Source organism: Ursus maritimus, unplaced genomic scaffold (genome assembly GCF_017311325.1).
Source record: "Ursus maritimus isolate PB19 unplaced genomic scaffold, ASM1731132v1 scaffold_14, whole genome shotgun sequence".
NCBI lineage: Eukaryota > Metazoa > Chordata > Mammalia > Carnivora > Ursidae > Ursus > Ursus maritimus.
The window spans coordinates 47,797,402-47,812,834 of NW_024423786.1; the positions used below are offsets into that span (position 1 = coordinate 47,797,402).

The 15,433-nt window shown below is 52.2% G+C and overlaps 1 protein-coding gene across 1 annotated transcript; it reads right to left on the reverse strand.

Moving 5' to 3' along the window:
* Positions 1-56: 56 nt before the first annotated feature.
* Positions 57-15,190, reverse strand: IL27RA (interleukin 27 receptor subunit alpha). Its single transcript, XM_040629200.1, has 14 exons — positions 15,054-15,190; positions 14,484-14,601; positions 11,086-11,243; positions 10,841-10,998; positions 8,776-8,935; positions 8,601-8,674; positions 6,367-6,550; positions 6,088-6,276; positions 4,137-4,238; positions 3,904-4,062; positions 1,628-1,753; positions 1,146-1,239; positions 884-977; positions 57-751 (listed from the first exon to the last, which is right to left on the reverse strand). The coding sequence occupies exons 1-14, from the start codon at positions 15,145-15,147 to the stop codon at positions 497-499; spliced, it is 1,965 nt and encodes a 654-aa protein (XP_040485134.1). The 5' UTR covers positions 15,148-15,190; the 3' UTR covers positions 57-496.
* Positions 15,191-15,433: the final 243 nt, after the last annotated feature.

Below are 15,433 nucleotides of genomic sequence, written 5' to 3' on the forward strand. Positions count from 1 at the left end.
CGGAGCCGGTGTGAGTACAGACGCAGCTGCCGTCCAAAGCGCCCAGCTACGGTAGCTATAAAAACGTAAATGTGTATTTCTCTGGGGAGGCTCCGAGTCAGCAGTCACTTGGGGACTGAGGTTCCTTTCCACCTCTTGCTCCACGTTCCCCTCCCCTCCGGCGGGGCTACAGCTGGGTCGAGGGCCAGGGGAGGGAATGCGGAGGAGCCCCGACCCCGCCGGGCTGTCGTCTGGGCATCAGCCCGCGGCACTTCCGCTCGCGTTCTGCCGCCGAGAACTCGGTCCAGGGCTGCGCCTGGCTGCAGGGAAGGCGACAGGGACGCCCAGCTACAGTTCTGTCAGCAGCAGCAGGACAGACCTGGGGAGGCAGCTCCGCTCGATTCCATACATTTTCCTTTGCTCCCTCCTCCATCCATATAGTCCCCATAGGGCCAGGCCCTTCTCGTAGGGGTCCTTCGACCTGTTCTTCCTGGCTGGGTGTCCTCAGGCATGTGACTCAGCCTCTCTGAGCCTCAGTGTCTTCATCTGTCACGTGGGCACCCCTCTCCTGGTCAGGGGTGGGCTCAGGCCAGACCTTGGGACCTGGGGGCGGGCCCAGAAGGCCTAGCTCCTCAGGGGTGGGCAGGAAGTGTTTCTCATAGCCAGAGTCCAGCTGGGTGGAGGCCTGGGGGGGCTCCGTAACCGGTAGTGGCTCCATCTCCTCCACTTTCAGGATGGGGAAGTCGCCGGGGGGCTGAGCCTGAGGCACCTCCTGGAAAGAGAAGAGACAGGGATTCTGCCCTCCCCCCCATTCTCCCTGACCTGCTCCCACCCACTCCCCACTGTCCCAGCATTCGCCAAACCCCCAGAGGGCCCAGACAAGCCAGCCTTTTTGCTTGCTCACCTCCATGTGGGGCTGGCCACAACTGCTATTGGCCGGATCCGGAATCTTCTCCCAGACCCAGCGGGGCAGTACCTTGTGCCGAAGGTGGAGGCACCTGGCAAGCAGGTAAGAGGGCAGAGAAGCTAGGTGACCTGCTGCCCCAGCCCAGGAACGTCACGGAGCCCTGAGGCGTCCCCTCACTGCTTGCCCCCCACCAAAGCTTAGTGAGTGTCCAGCTGGCCTCCCCACCTGGGCAGAGACCCAACATGTCTGACGGCCTCACCTTCCAGAGGTGGCTAGGCTCACGCCACAGCCCGTCAGGAGCAAGCCCCACAGAAGAAAGACACCCGGCAGAACTTTCCACTTCAGGGTGTTATCTGAGGCGGAAGGGCAGAAGAACATTTGGATGCCAGGGATGGGGGAGGGATCAGGTAAGGGTCGTGCATGGGGCCGGGTTTGGGAGAGGGAGGCAGGTAAAGGGGCGGGGCTTATGAGTAGGTAGGGGCCAAGGGTCGGGGAGATCTTGGGGTGGGAGTGGGCTTGTGAATGAAACAGTCATGGGTGATAGGTCAAGGTCAAGGATGGGTGAAAGGGGCACAGACGCACAGTGCCTGATAATCCCGAGTATTCAGCAGGATCAGAATGCCCCTGAGGTGTCATCAGTAACCATGCCCCGAGTCAAAAGGTTGCTCACTCACTGAAACCCCTATCTCCTTGAAATGGAGCAGGCCCCCTCCTATGGCAGTCCCACCCCAAGCCCCCTACCTGGTAGGTGAAGCCGGAGGCTGGGACCAGGTGGCCCCTGTCCTGCGATGGTGGATGCGGTCACCCACAGCTCACAAGGACCCCAGTGAAGGTCGGGCAGGGTGATGTTCCGGGTGCTGCCACTCACTGAAGGACACACCCAGAGAGGTTGGGGAGGCAGTCAACTCCTACCTCAGGGCCTTTGCATGTGCTTCCTCTCTGTCTGCAACACTCTCCCCAGATAGTGACATGGATCCCGCCTTTGGGTCTTTGCTCACATTTCACCTCCTCGGTGAGGCCTTCCCTGACCATTATAAAGTTGGCTCCACAAGGGCCATATTCCCAGCACCTGGATCAATGGCTGGCACACAGGAAGCACTCAAAAATGATATATATTTGAACAAATAAAAGAAAGAATGGGCATCGTATCTCCCATCTGCACACTAACACAGTGAACGGAGATTCTCCCTAGACCGGGGGGGGGGGCAGGTGTGCCCCTTCCAGAACTATATTTGTTTACCTGTTTTTACTAAACTGCTCTTTTTTGCTTTTAAGCCCAAAGAGGAAGTAACTTTTTGGTTTGTTGTAAAATTATGGGAGACATGAACACCAATCAAGCTCTATTACCATAGAAAGATGTCCAAGCTAAATCAGCAGGTAAAAAAAGAAAGTTGTAAAATATCACAGTCATAAGAGATTGAGAGGCCAAACTATAGTCTAGAACATGGTCCTCTTTTTAAAATAATAATAATCCAGGGGCGCCTGGCTGGCTCAGTCGGTCAAGCATCTGACTTTTGATTTCGGCTCAGGTCATGATCTCAGGGTGGTAAGACTGAGCCCTTCATCGGGGTGCACATGGAACCTGCTTAAGATTCTCTCTCCCTCTCCCTCTGCCCCTCCCCCCTCCTCTCTTCCTCTCTAAAATAATAATAATAATAATAATAATAATAATACATATTTAATAATATAGATATGTATAAACATTTTAATCTAAAAAAATTTAAAATGGGGCACCTGGGTAGCTCAGTCAGTTAAGCATCGGACTTTGGCTCAGGTCATGATCTCAGGGTCCTAGGATCAAACCCCGGGGCAGCCTCTGCGATCTCTCTCAAATAAATAAATAAAATCTTTAAAGAAGATTTAAAAAATTAAAATTTTAATCTAATGATCAATATATACTGTTGTAATGTGCAATCATGGCAAAGTAGTTACGTTAAAAAATAGGCTTTATCGGTTAGAGACAACTACAAATGATGTAGTTGGAGGGAAAATGACACCAAAGACTCTAGGAAAAAAAGTGCAGGGGATAAAAATGAAAGCAGATTGGCAAAGTAGGTAACTGTTGACACCTGGTGGGCACACCAGGGTTTGTTATACTGGTCTCCCTATTTTTGTATGCGCTTGAATTTTCTATAATACAAAGTTAAAAATCTTCAAAGAACACAACTCCAATCTCTGTGTTAATAGATGCATGGAAAAATCTGGAAGCTGCATTTCAGTGTCAGTGAAATTATGAGAATGCTGATGTTCCTTTTTTTAAAAAAGATTTATTTATTTATTTGAGAGAGAGGGAGAGAGAGCAGTGAGGGCAGGGGTGGGGGGAGAATCCCAAGCAGACTCCCTGCCAAGCGGGAAGCCCGACATGGGGCTCGATCCCATGACCCTGAGATCATGACCTGAGCCGAAATCAAGAGTTGGACGCCCAACCAACTGAGCCACCCAGGCGCCCTGAGAATGCTGATATTCCTGATGACATACGCCTTTAAAGTGTCAGCTATGATAATAAGCACAGATAACTTTTGTAATCTGAAAAAAAAAAGGGGGTAATAAAGGTATTTTTAAAAAGGAATTTGTGTTCAGAGTAAAACTGTAGTCTATACCCAAAGGTATGAAAAAGAAATAAAAATCATCCATAATCCTGTGACCCTGCTGACATCGTGGGCAATTTCTTTTCACATTTGTGCCTCTGCTTTGCTCAATGCCAGCTTTATTTTACACAAATGGAACCACCTCGTGGAGTTTTGTCATCTTTTTATCTTTTTCACTTAATAAACACGACAGGCATCTTCCATTGTCAATAAATATAGATCAGAGTCTTCATTTTTAACGGTCAAATGATAGTCCATCATATTGATAGCCGCGAGGGTTATTGTCCGCTAGGGAACAGAGGACATCACAGATTTTCCCAGGGGCTGAGAGGGAACCAAAGGGGCCACTCTGGAGACGAGGGTGGGGTAGACTGATGGGTGGGTCTTGTGGGGGGCTAGGAGCAGGGGGCAGGGGGCAGTGAAGCTCACCGTTCATGCAGACAGAAGGCCTGGTCCCGCTCTGTACACACAAAGTGTAGTGGGTGAGATGGCCCCGGAGTTGGTGCCTTGGGACCTCTCCCCACGCTATGGCGGGGGTCCCTGGGGGCGCATCCTGGAGTCGCCAAAGCACTGGCCCGGCTAGGGGTGCTGGGGAGAAAGTCGTGGGTCAAGGCTGGCCAGGGTTCCAGGGGCATGCCCCATTCTCCAGCTCCACCACTTACCCAGTTCCTCTCTGAACCTCCAGACTGAGGGGGCAGGGGCCAAACCCCAAGAAGAGACTGCTGTCACTGTGATTCGGTACGGGACCCCTCCTTCAAAATTCCCTGGTTGGTGGAGGAGCAAAGACAGTGAGAGTTGGCTCCCCCCACCCCTACTCGTTTCCTACTCGGTAGGCATCTTCATTCGGGTCTCCTAAAGGACATGCTGAGATAAATATTTGGGTAACAGTAATATTTCTGGGTGGTAACCCCACAGAACACCAGCAGGGCAGCTGCGAAGTGAACTAGGGAAAGAAAGGCAGCCAGTAAATGAGAGAGAACAAGTTCCCTGTGTAGGCAACGGAAACTCAATCCCGCTGGCGACCTCTGGGAGGCAGCAGAGAGCAGATGCCCGAGAGCGCGCCCATCCAAGGAGGGGGGAAGCTGAGATATTGACCCACCAATCCTTACTAGTAATCGGCGAAGGGCTGCATCTGAGGCGACTTAATTCGCCAGCACTTCCAGACTGCTGCTTAGACGGGGAAAATGCTTCAGAGAAAGGCTCCAGGCCGGGAAATGCAGGCGCCGGAGGCTGGGAGATTCTCAAACACCAGGCTACGGGGGGGGGGGGGGGGGGGGGCCCCTGACACCACCCATCATGGTGGGTGAGGCTTCTGAAGTCCCTTCTCAAAACCTACTGTGGCTGCCTGGCCTTCCCCAAACGGAAATTTTCCAGAATCGGGGCTCCTTCCCTAGGAAGGACTCTGTCCTTCCTAAATGCTTCACTCAAAACCTTCTCATGCTCTCCCAAGTCCCCTACACCAGGGATGGGCTCCCCAGGGCCACACCCCAGCCCAGAGCTCATTGCAAGCCCCCAGCCCTGAGCAGCCAGCAGCCCCACAGACAGCTCCATTTGGGTGAACACCTCCAACACCACATATCCAAATGGGTCCCCAAAATTCTGCCCCAGGACCTCCGATCAGCACCTGCTTCCTTCCCTACCCTCCTCAGTTCCCACCTGGTACAGCCCTCACCCTTCCCCAGTCTACTCCCCCCAAGAGCAGGCAGAGAGCACCTGTAAGCAACTGACTCAGGGCATATCCTTCCTCTGCTCAGAACTCTCCATGGTTCCTACCTCACACAGAGGAAAAGCCCAAGGCCTTCCTGTAGCCCACCAGGTGTTGGACAGTTTGCTTGTCACCTCCCTGCCCTCACCTCCTCCCACTCTCCCCCTCACTCATTCCACTCCAGCCATGCAGGCCTCCTCGCTATTCTAACATATCAGGCACGTTCCTGTCTCTGGGCCTTTGCACTGTCTGTTGCCTCTCGCTTTTCCCTCAGACTTCCTCATAGCTGCCTCTCTCACCTCCTTCAGGTCCTGGTTCAGATGGTACTTTTCCAGAAAGGCCTTTTCTAAAAACCCTTTCTTTCTAAAACATCAGTTCTCCCTCCTCCCCTTTGCCCTGTTTTATATTTTTCCCCAATTACATTACAGATGTACTTGCTTTGTTGTTACTGTTTGTCTCATTGGGCTGCTCGCTCCACAAGAAAGTCAGCTCCATGAGGATGGGGATGTTGCTGAGAGAGAGTGGTGTGATGGTTCAGGGTCTGGCTTGAGGGGCCTGAGTATATGGTTCAAATCCTGGTTCTACCATCTATTTGCTGTGTGGCCTCAGGCAAGTTGCTTCACCTCCCTGGGCTTTTTCTTCGTCTCTACCTCGAGCATCATAATAACAGAAACTTACTTTCTAAGTAAGTTTGAATAATGCAATGCTGCTGGTAAATGCCAATAGATATCAGCTGCCGTCACTGCATGCCAGCGTCTAGAACATGGCCTGGCACGTAGTGAGTGGTCGATGAACGCTGCTTGCAGGAATTAATGATACTTTAACCACAGCATTCTCTCCTGCAGGGTCCGCTCGTCAGTCTGCTCTGCAACAGCTGGGATGGGAACTCAGGTGTCCCATGGCCTCACCTGGCAACAGAGCACTGAGGTTCTCAGGGGGGAGCCGGATCCAGTTGAGGTCCTCCAGGGGATCCCCGTCTCGAGCCCAATCCACCACGTGCTCCTGCAACTCCCCAGGCCCCCGCTGCCAAGTCACCAGCAGCTCCGTGCTCCCGGCAACGTTGCTGACCGCCACGCCGTGGGGGGCGAAATCTAGACCTGGACGGGGGAGACATCGCAGCTGTCCGCTTGGGAAGTCCCCGCCTCCCTCTCCAGGGCACTGCTGAGAGGAGATTCACAGCCTCTTACCCAAGCAGGCCAGAGAAAGGTTGGTGAGAGGCTCCCAGCTCGTGGCATTGACGGCAGACACCCCGACCCACTCGGCCTGGGTTGGGACGAAGGAGCTGCAGCAGGGAACCGTCTTTTGGACCAGCTCCTGGTCTTCAGCCTGGAACCAGACTCGGTAGCTCATCTGCATGCAGCGCCCCCGGTCCTGAAGGACGAGAGGAAGAAGCGGTTCGTGTCACCCATTTCTCAGGCACACACGTGTATCTCTGGGAGGTCCACCTGACAAACCCGTCAGTGACATATTTCTGTTGGCTCCACTTTACAGATGAAGAAACTAAGTCTCAGGGGGGCTCAGTGGCAGAGGTGATACCAGAATACAGTTCCAGGACCCAAATTAGGGGACAGTGAGTGAGGCACTCCCCTTGGGGGCAAGTGTTAAAGGGGAGGATACCAAAAACCCAGTAATCAAGAAAAATTCTATTTTAGTCAATCAGAATGAAGGCCAAACAACCCATGACAAACAAACTTTCGAGATTTGAAGAACAGACAGGATCTGCCCCTGCACTTGTTAAGAGCCTGCCTTACTCGCCTCACCCTGGTCTGTGCCCCGTGCAATTCTTTGGGATTTCAAAATTCCCACTGTTGTACAGAGGAAAAGCTTTTGTAGATGAATGTCCTGTCTAATAACGTTAACTGCTCCTAGTACCAAACTCCTTTTCATGCACTAAGACAAAATCTTTGACGGTGGGACCTGGTTTTAATATTCACTGAATTTTAGGGGCGCCTGGGTGGCACAGTCGTTAAGCGTCTGCCTTCGCCTCAGGGCGTGATCCCGGTGCTCTGGGATCGAGCCCTGCATCGGGCTCCTCTGCTGGGAGCCTGCTTCTTCCTCTCCCACTCCCCCTGCTTGTGTTCCCTCTCTCGCTGGCTGTCTCTCTCTCTGTCAAATAAATAAATAAAATCTTAAAAAAAAAATTCACTGAATTTTAAATATTCAGAATACATGGGGACTTTCTAGGCAGTTTTTATGATCAATTCCCAGCACAATCTGTGCTCTAATTAGAGAATTCTTAAATGTGCCCTGCATCACCTCACCACTTTAAAGTCCCTGGAAACTGGCTCTACGGCCTGGCATGCAGTTGACTTTGGTAAATGTCCTAATTGTATATGGAAGAAAGGCATGTTCTGACATTTCCTATGTGAGTCCATTAAGTTGTTTGTTAATCACATGTTCAAATATTCTAGATCTTGATTTGTTTTCCATCTATTATGAAATCACTGATGGGGTGTATTAAAATCCCCCACAATGGTTGTGGATCCATATATTTCTACTTGTTGTTCCGTCAATTTTTGCTATATGTATTTTAAAGCCATATTATTAGGTACATACAGATTTAGTGTTCATCTCATACTGGTGAACTGCATAATTGCCATATGCAGTTACCTTATTTTCCCCTTATCTTCTACAGAATATTACAATTAGAACACTTTATTATATAGTCTTTAAAACATGAGAAAAATGGTTATCTATGTATTTCATTTCAGTAGAGTGAAGGGGTGTTACAAAGTATGTGTTATGACACAGAGACACTAAGGCTGTGAATTGCTGTTTGAAAGCCAGTGAATCTCAACTCTGCCACTTACCAGTTGTGTGATCTGAAGCAACCTCTCTGTGTCTCATTTTTCTGATCTGTAAAGTCAGTTAATATAAATGAGCGTGTAGGCTAGAACCTGGCACATAGTAAGAACTCAGTGTTATGTGTGGTTAAAACTAATATTAGATTGTGTGGCCTAAGAGGGTATGGGCCCTGTTGTTTTGTTCCTTGCCATATTTACTGTGAGCCAGGGCCCAGCAATGCCTGGAACATAGCAGATGCTCAACGGATTTGGATCAATAAGGATCATCACTGTCTACCATCTCCTATTGCCGTTTTGATACGAGCATCCAAGCTCTGGCATGCTGCGCTGTAGTTGACAGAGCCAAGCCTAGTCTTGCTTTCAAACCTTTGCACCTGCTGCTTCCCCCTGCTTGGAACAGTTGCACCCACCTCCATGACCCAGCTCAGATCTCCTAGAAGTAGCCGACATTGCGGAAGCTTGCTCTGTGCCTAGCACTACGCTAGGGCCTCTCTGAGCATCCCCTCCTCGGAGCAACCCCAACAAGGCGGCACTGGAACCGCTGTCTTGTTTACACCGGTGTTATCTGGGGCTTCTGGACATGTGCAGAAAGAATGGAACTGCTCTCCATAGCTCACCTTCCACAGAAGCAGGGGTTCCTGTCTGCCTGGTGTCCCGCAGAGGTTCCCGGATACCCATACGTCTTTTGGAGCTGTCACGGATGAGGGAAGGGGGTACAAATGAGAGCGGCCGAGTGGTACAGACTGCCAGGAGGTGAGACGAGGTTGTAAGGGCAAGCCTGGAGACCCTCACCAGAGGGCAGCGTCTGGAAGGACAAAACGGGGCTCCGCTCGCTCCACAGATTCTTTTCCTTCTCCATTCGGCAGCGGCCATGTACCTCATAACCAGTGGCCAGCTCCAGGTCCTGGATCTCAACAGGGGCCAGGGGCCTGGACCTCACTTCCGGTTCCAGCTGGGGGATAGAGAGGAAAGAGCAATGAAGCTGAGGACTGAGTTGAGAATACTTGACCTGATATGTCAGCAGGCTCCAGCTATCCTGCTTTGTCCCAGACCATGGGGTTCTCAGGACACAGGGCTTTTGGCTTTGAAATTGGGAAAATCCCCGGCAAAAAGAGGAGACGAACTGGCCACCCTATGGGTCACGTATAGCGGTAGGTAGTAAATTCTATTATTTTCCCCATTTTACAGTTGAGGAAAACTGAAGCCCAGAGAGGGAAGGTGACTGGCGCAAGGTCACAAAGCAGCTGAGTGATGGAGCTGAGATTCAGACCCGGGCCATCAGATTCCAAAGTCTGCATCTCAGCATTTTTCTGAATTGCATGAATAATTGCAATGACAACTCTCTTCTACATTGTGATGTCTTGCATGAGGCGGCTGAGACAATTGGTTATCCCCAATATCCATTCTCCCCTTCTTCCTTTGGAAATAGAAGCCCTGAGTATCAGTTGGGAATGTGGCTGTCAAGAGTAAGGACTCCAGGGGCGCCTGGGTGGCACAGCAGTTAAGCGTCTGCCTTCGGCTCAGGGCGTGATCCCGGCGTTATGGGATGGAGCCCCACATCAGGCTCTTCCGCTATGAGCCTGCTTCTTCCTCTCCCACTCCCCCTGCTTGTGTTTCCTCTCTCCCTGGCTGTCTCTCTGTCGAATAAATAAATAAAATCTTAAAAAAAAAAAAAAAAGAGTAAGGACTCCATTTCCCAGCCTCCCTTCCAATCAGGTGAGGCCATGTGACTGTGTTCTGGCCAATGAGATATGAGAGGAAATGATACTGGTAACTCCTGGGCTGTAGGAAGTACATGGGCTGGTCCCCCAGCTCCTTCTGGGGTCTCCTTGCTCTAGAGTTCTCTTCCATTTTTCTTGCTGTGTGAGCTTGATAAAGTGCTTAACTTCTCTGAGGTTGGCTTCCCCAGCTATGAAATAGATATCTTAAAAGCATCCACTATAGGGGCGTTCGGCTGGCTCAGTCAGTGGAATATGTGACTCTTGATCTTGGAGCCCTAAGTTGGAGCCCCATGTGTACTTAAAATAGACAAAAAAGGGGTGCCTGGGTGGCTCAGTCGGTTAAGCATCTGCCTTCGGTTCAGGTCATGATCCCAGGGTCCTGGGATCAAGCCCCACATCAGGCTCCCTGCTCAGTGGAGAGCCTGCTTCTCCCTCTCCCTCTGCCTCTTCCCCCACCCCCGTTCGTGCTCTCTCACTCTCCCACTCTATCTCAAATAAATAAATAAATAAATAAATAAAATCTTTAAAAAAACAAAATTAACAAACAAATAAATAAAAGCATCTACTATAAAGGCAGGCTGGGAGGGACTCTTCAAGACAATCCACACAATTAGCTTGGGACCCGGTGCACAGCAGGTGCTCAGAAACGTCGGCCGCCTTTATTCATTATTTTTGGGTGTTTATTTAAACCAAGCCTTGCTCCTCATCTGTAAAATGGGTAGGTATAAAATGCACCTACTTCAAAGAGTTCTTGTAAGAGTTCAATAGGGAGCCTAGAATAGTGCCTGGCACACAGTAGATGCTCTCTAAATATCTTCTATTATTCTCATTTTAAGGTTAATGTAAGCTATTGGAGGACTTCTATTCATTCACAAAAATGTTAGAGGAAGTTTACTGAGTTTCTCAAAAATTCCAAGTGGAACTGGGGACTGGGACTGCATGGAATTTTAGATTATTTGGTGGTGGGGGGTGATTTTTTCAGCTGAACAAGATGCATGTACAGGCCTATTGTGTGAGATGTGGACAGACTGTAAGGGCAAGTATGGAACAGGCTCTGGGCTGGGTCTCTGATTTGGGGATGATGCCCTGGGTCCTGCCTGGAATAGGGTGGGGAAAAGGGGGCCCCTGACACTCACCAGGGTCCAGGTTGTCTCCTGGCATCTTCGATAGTAGAACTGGCAGACCAGGACCTTATGGGGTGGCCACACAGGCGGGGCCCAGTGGATAGTGGCCTCCAGGGGCTCATCCTCTGAGAAGTCGACATCGGGGTACAGCCGGGGGGCACCTGGCTTCACTGAGGAAGGGGAGGCCAGATGCACTAAGCCAGGGCCTCTGGGACCACCCACCCCACATATAGCACACCCCCGATCCCGCCTGTTACTTCTGGTTTCCAGGTTCACGAAGACTGAGGGCCAGAGAGGCTGGCCTGCCTTGGTACCCCAGACAAGCAGTTCATCAGACATGGTAAGCTGTTCCCGCGGGATGGTCACCCAGCTCTGCCCGGTAGGCACTGGCACAGTCCACGTTCTGTTGGAATGGCTGTGAGGAGAGATGTGGGGATGGGGGTGTGGTGTATATTGGTTGGGTCCAGAGCCATAATGGTAACTCCTCTGTCTGGGTTCAAATCCCAGCTCTGCTGCTTTAGAGCTGTGTGACCTTGAACAAGTGACTTGACTTCTCTGTGCCTGTGTCCTCATCTACGAAAGGAGGGTGATAGAAGTACCTGCTGAAGGGCCGAAGAGTGAGGGGAATCAATGAGATGCTACATGGAATGTGTTTAGAACAGCACTGGGTGCCCAACACACGTCATGGGAGCGTTCCTTATTATATTTATTGTATGCACATTTACGCTTATGCAACTAGCCAGTCAGCAAATTTATATATAGTGCCAGGCCCTCTTGTAGCAGCTGGGGACAGGACTATGACCAAGGCAGGCGAGGACCCACTCTCTGGAGCTGCTCTTCCAATGCGGGAGGCAGATGAGACACACCTGAGTGTATAACTGATGACAAGGAATGATCACCAGGGAAAAGAGGATGCGGCGTGATGATGTGGTGAGGAATGACAGTGCTGGTTTAGAGCTCTCAGACGAGGAGACTTTTGAACAAAGGCCTGAAGGACATGGGGCGGAGCCATGCAGTACCTGGGGGAAAGCATTTTAGGAAGAAGCAGCAGCCCCTGCGGCAGGTGCAAAGGCCTGAGGTATACTCACTGGTGTGTCTGAGGAACAGCAAGGAGGAGGCCCGCATGGCAGGAGTGGAATGACTGTGGGGGGTGGGGTGGGAGGAGGTGAGGGCAGGGAGGTGATGAGCAGATTGTGCAGGGCCTGGTGGGCCACAGGAAGGACTTGGGCTTTTACCCTGAGCGAGGTGGGACCCCTGGAGGGCTGGGAACTAAGCAGAGATGTGCCCTGACGCAGATGTTCACAGGCGCCCCCTGGCTGCTGTGGCAGAGAACAGACTGTGGCCTTGAAGGTGCAAGCCAGGGGCCAGGGGAGGAGGAGACCCACTGCATGGCCAAGGTTAGCCACGACGGATGGGGGCTGGACCAGGGTGGGTGCCCAGGAAGTAGACAGTGTCAGATTCTGGATAACGTAGAAGGTGGAGCCAGCAAGCCTTGCTGACAGACCAGATGTGGGTGACGGCCAGCGGCGCTGAGGATATCCTGAAGGATTAGATTTCAGAGGTTCAGGACAAGGCCTTCATAAAACAGCAGCAACAACAAAAACGCAGGTGTGGGTGAAGATGTGGAGAGACTGCAGCCCTGGGGCACTGCCGGTGGGAATGGAAAATGTTACAGCTGCCGCAGAAAACAGTCTGGGCAGTTCTTCAAAAAGTTAAAACACAGAACTGCTATAGGACCCAGCAACTCCACTCCCAGGCATAGACCCCAAAGCACTGAAAACAGGGACTCGAGAACTTGTCCATGTATGTTCATTACAGCGCCAGTCACAATCGCCATAAGGTGAAAGCAAACCAAATGTCCACCAACAGATGAAGGGAAACACCCAAGGGTGGTAGGTTGTACAGTGGAGTATCACTCAGCCATGACAAGGGTGTTCCGATTCCTGCTCCAACGTGGATGGACCTCAAAAATATGCTAAGTGAAAGAAGTCACACACAAAAGGCCACATTTCTGCTAATTCCATTTATATGAAATGTTCACAACAGGCAAATCCGTAGAGACAGAAAGCAGGATGGTTGTTGCCAGGGGCTGGTGGGGGCGGGGGGGGGGAGGACAATGGGGAGTGACTGCTAATGGGGATGGAACTTCCTTTTGGGGTGATGACAATGTTCTGGAACTAGACAGAGGAGGTGGTTGCATAACACTGTGAACGTACCAAATGCCACTGAATTGGTTTTGTTTTGTTTTTTTTTTAAGATTTTATTTATTTATCTGACAGAGAGAGAGGAAGAGAGCACAAGCAGGGGGAGCAACAGGCAGATGGAGAGGGAGAAGCAGGCTCCCCGCTGAGCAGGGAGCCGGATGCGGGGCTTCGTCTCAGGACCCCGGGATCGTGACCTGAACTGAAGGCAGATGCTTAACCGACTGAGCCATCCGGGTGCCCCATGAATTGTTCGTTATAAAATGGGTTAGCTTTGGGGCACCTGGGTGGCACAGCGGTTAAACATCTGCCTTCGGCTCAGGGCGTGATCCCTGCGTTGTGGGATCGGGCCCCACATCAGGCTCCTCCGCTATGAGCCTGCTTCTTCCTCTCCCACTCCCCCTGCTTGTGTTCCCTCTCTCGCTGGCTGTCTCTATCTCTGTCAAATAAATAAATAAAATCTTTAAAAAAAGTAAAATAAAATAAAATAAAATGGGTTAGCTTTATGTAATGTGAATTTATCTCATTAAAAAAAGGGGGGACGTTCTTTGACTCCTCCGTCTTATACCAATTAAAACTGGGCCCCTCTAGAAAGGAATGGTGGTGACGGTTGCACAACTATGTGAATGTATTTAATGCCATTGAACTGTTAAAATGGTTGAGGAAAAAAAGATGGTAATTTTATGAGTATTTTACCATCGTTAAAAAAAAACAAAAACTGGGCACCTGGGTGGCTCAGTCGGTGAAGCGTCTGCCTTTGTCTCAGGTCATGATCCCGGGGTCCCGGGATGGAGGCCCGCCTTGCGCTCCCTGCTCAGTGCGGAGTCTGTTTCTCTCTCTTTCCCTCTCCATGCTCACTCTTTATCTCTCTCTCTCAAATAAATAAATCTTAAAAAAAAAAAACCCGCCCACCCTGCCGTGGTTCCCACCTTTCAATGCCCCTTTTACTCCTCCCTCACCTAGCCAAATTTGAAATGAACTTGAGTTTGCAGGTGTGATTCATCGTAAAGGAGCCCAGGTCTCCCCCTTGACCATGGGTTCCACAAGGGCCAGGCTTTCTGTCTGCCTCTTTCATTGCTGCATCCCTGGCACCAGACCAAATTATCTTTTTTATAGGCTCAGAGAAGTTAGGCTACTTGCCTAAGGTCACAGAGCAATAAAAAACAGCTTCTAATTATTAAGCAATTTCTCTTTGCCAATGCCTAATTCATTGAATCCTCAGAACTAACGCTGGGACGCAGGTTTCTTTATTATGGCCTTTTGATAGAGGAGGAAAGAGAGACTCAGGGAGGGAAGGTGACTGGTCTAGGGTCGCACAGAACGGAAATGCTGAAACCTGGAATCGAAGGGCTTGGGAGCAGAACTATGGGTGTCCTCTCAACCTGAGTATACTGGGACCCGAGTGGCTACCCCTCTAAAGCCTCAGTTTCCCCAAGTCAGCCGGTTGTACTCACTACTTCTGGCTCTGGAGGTGCAGCGTGGAGGGGTCTCCCAGGTCCCCCACAGCTTCCCACGAGCAGTTCAGGTCGCCCAAGGGTCCAACTCCATAGCACTGCAGTGGCCCAGGGCTGCCTGGAGAGGGAGGCGGGGGAGAGGGGGTGGAGCGTTCCCAGGGAAGCGGCTCAATGCCCCCATCCTGCACATCCCAGAACCTGAACTTGCCCCGACTTCTGTCAATTGTGGAGGGCGATCCGGGGGTCCCTTCCGGGGGTTAGCAGCAGGAAGGGGGCGCTGGACACCCCTCCCCAGGCCCTGGGCATAACTCCTCCCCTCCCTCTGCCAGCCACATCCTGTTACCATCCCTAGAGCCTCCACCCCACCCCTGGGCCTCGGGCTCCCACCTCGCGGCCGACCCCCCACCCCGCGTTTGCTAACTCCTCGCTCCGCCGGGTGCCCGCCCGGGGAGGTGCGGCGGGGCGTCCGCGCCGCTGGCGTTCGTTCCGCAAACTTGCGGTGCACGCGGAGGCTCGGCGCTCTCGTGGCGAGCGCGGCGGCACCAGACACAAGCTCGCTCCACCACTCACCCTGGGACCGAGTCCGGTGGCACAGCAGCACCAGCAGAGGCAGCAGCACCAGCTTCGGCCGCGGCCGGAAGGGGGCGGCCCGGGCCCCCCGCATGGCGCCCCCGCGCGCCGCGAGTCCCGACCGGCCCTGCCCGGCCCAGCGCGGCCGCACCGCTCGCCTCGCTCTCCGGCCCCAGCGCCGGGCGGCGACGGGAAGCGTCCCTCCCCTCCCAGGCTCCTCCGCACCTTGCGCTCCGGGACCCCGCCCCTTCCCCGCGGCGGAAAGTCCCCGGCGGCTCAGGCTGGGGCTGCGCGAGGGGAGGGGGGACGGCCTGGGGCTTGTGGCGGGGCGCTGGGGGCGCCACCGAGCGCCCCTGAAACCGAGGCTCCCCCCCCCCCCG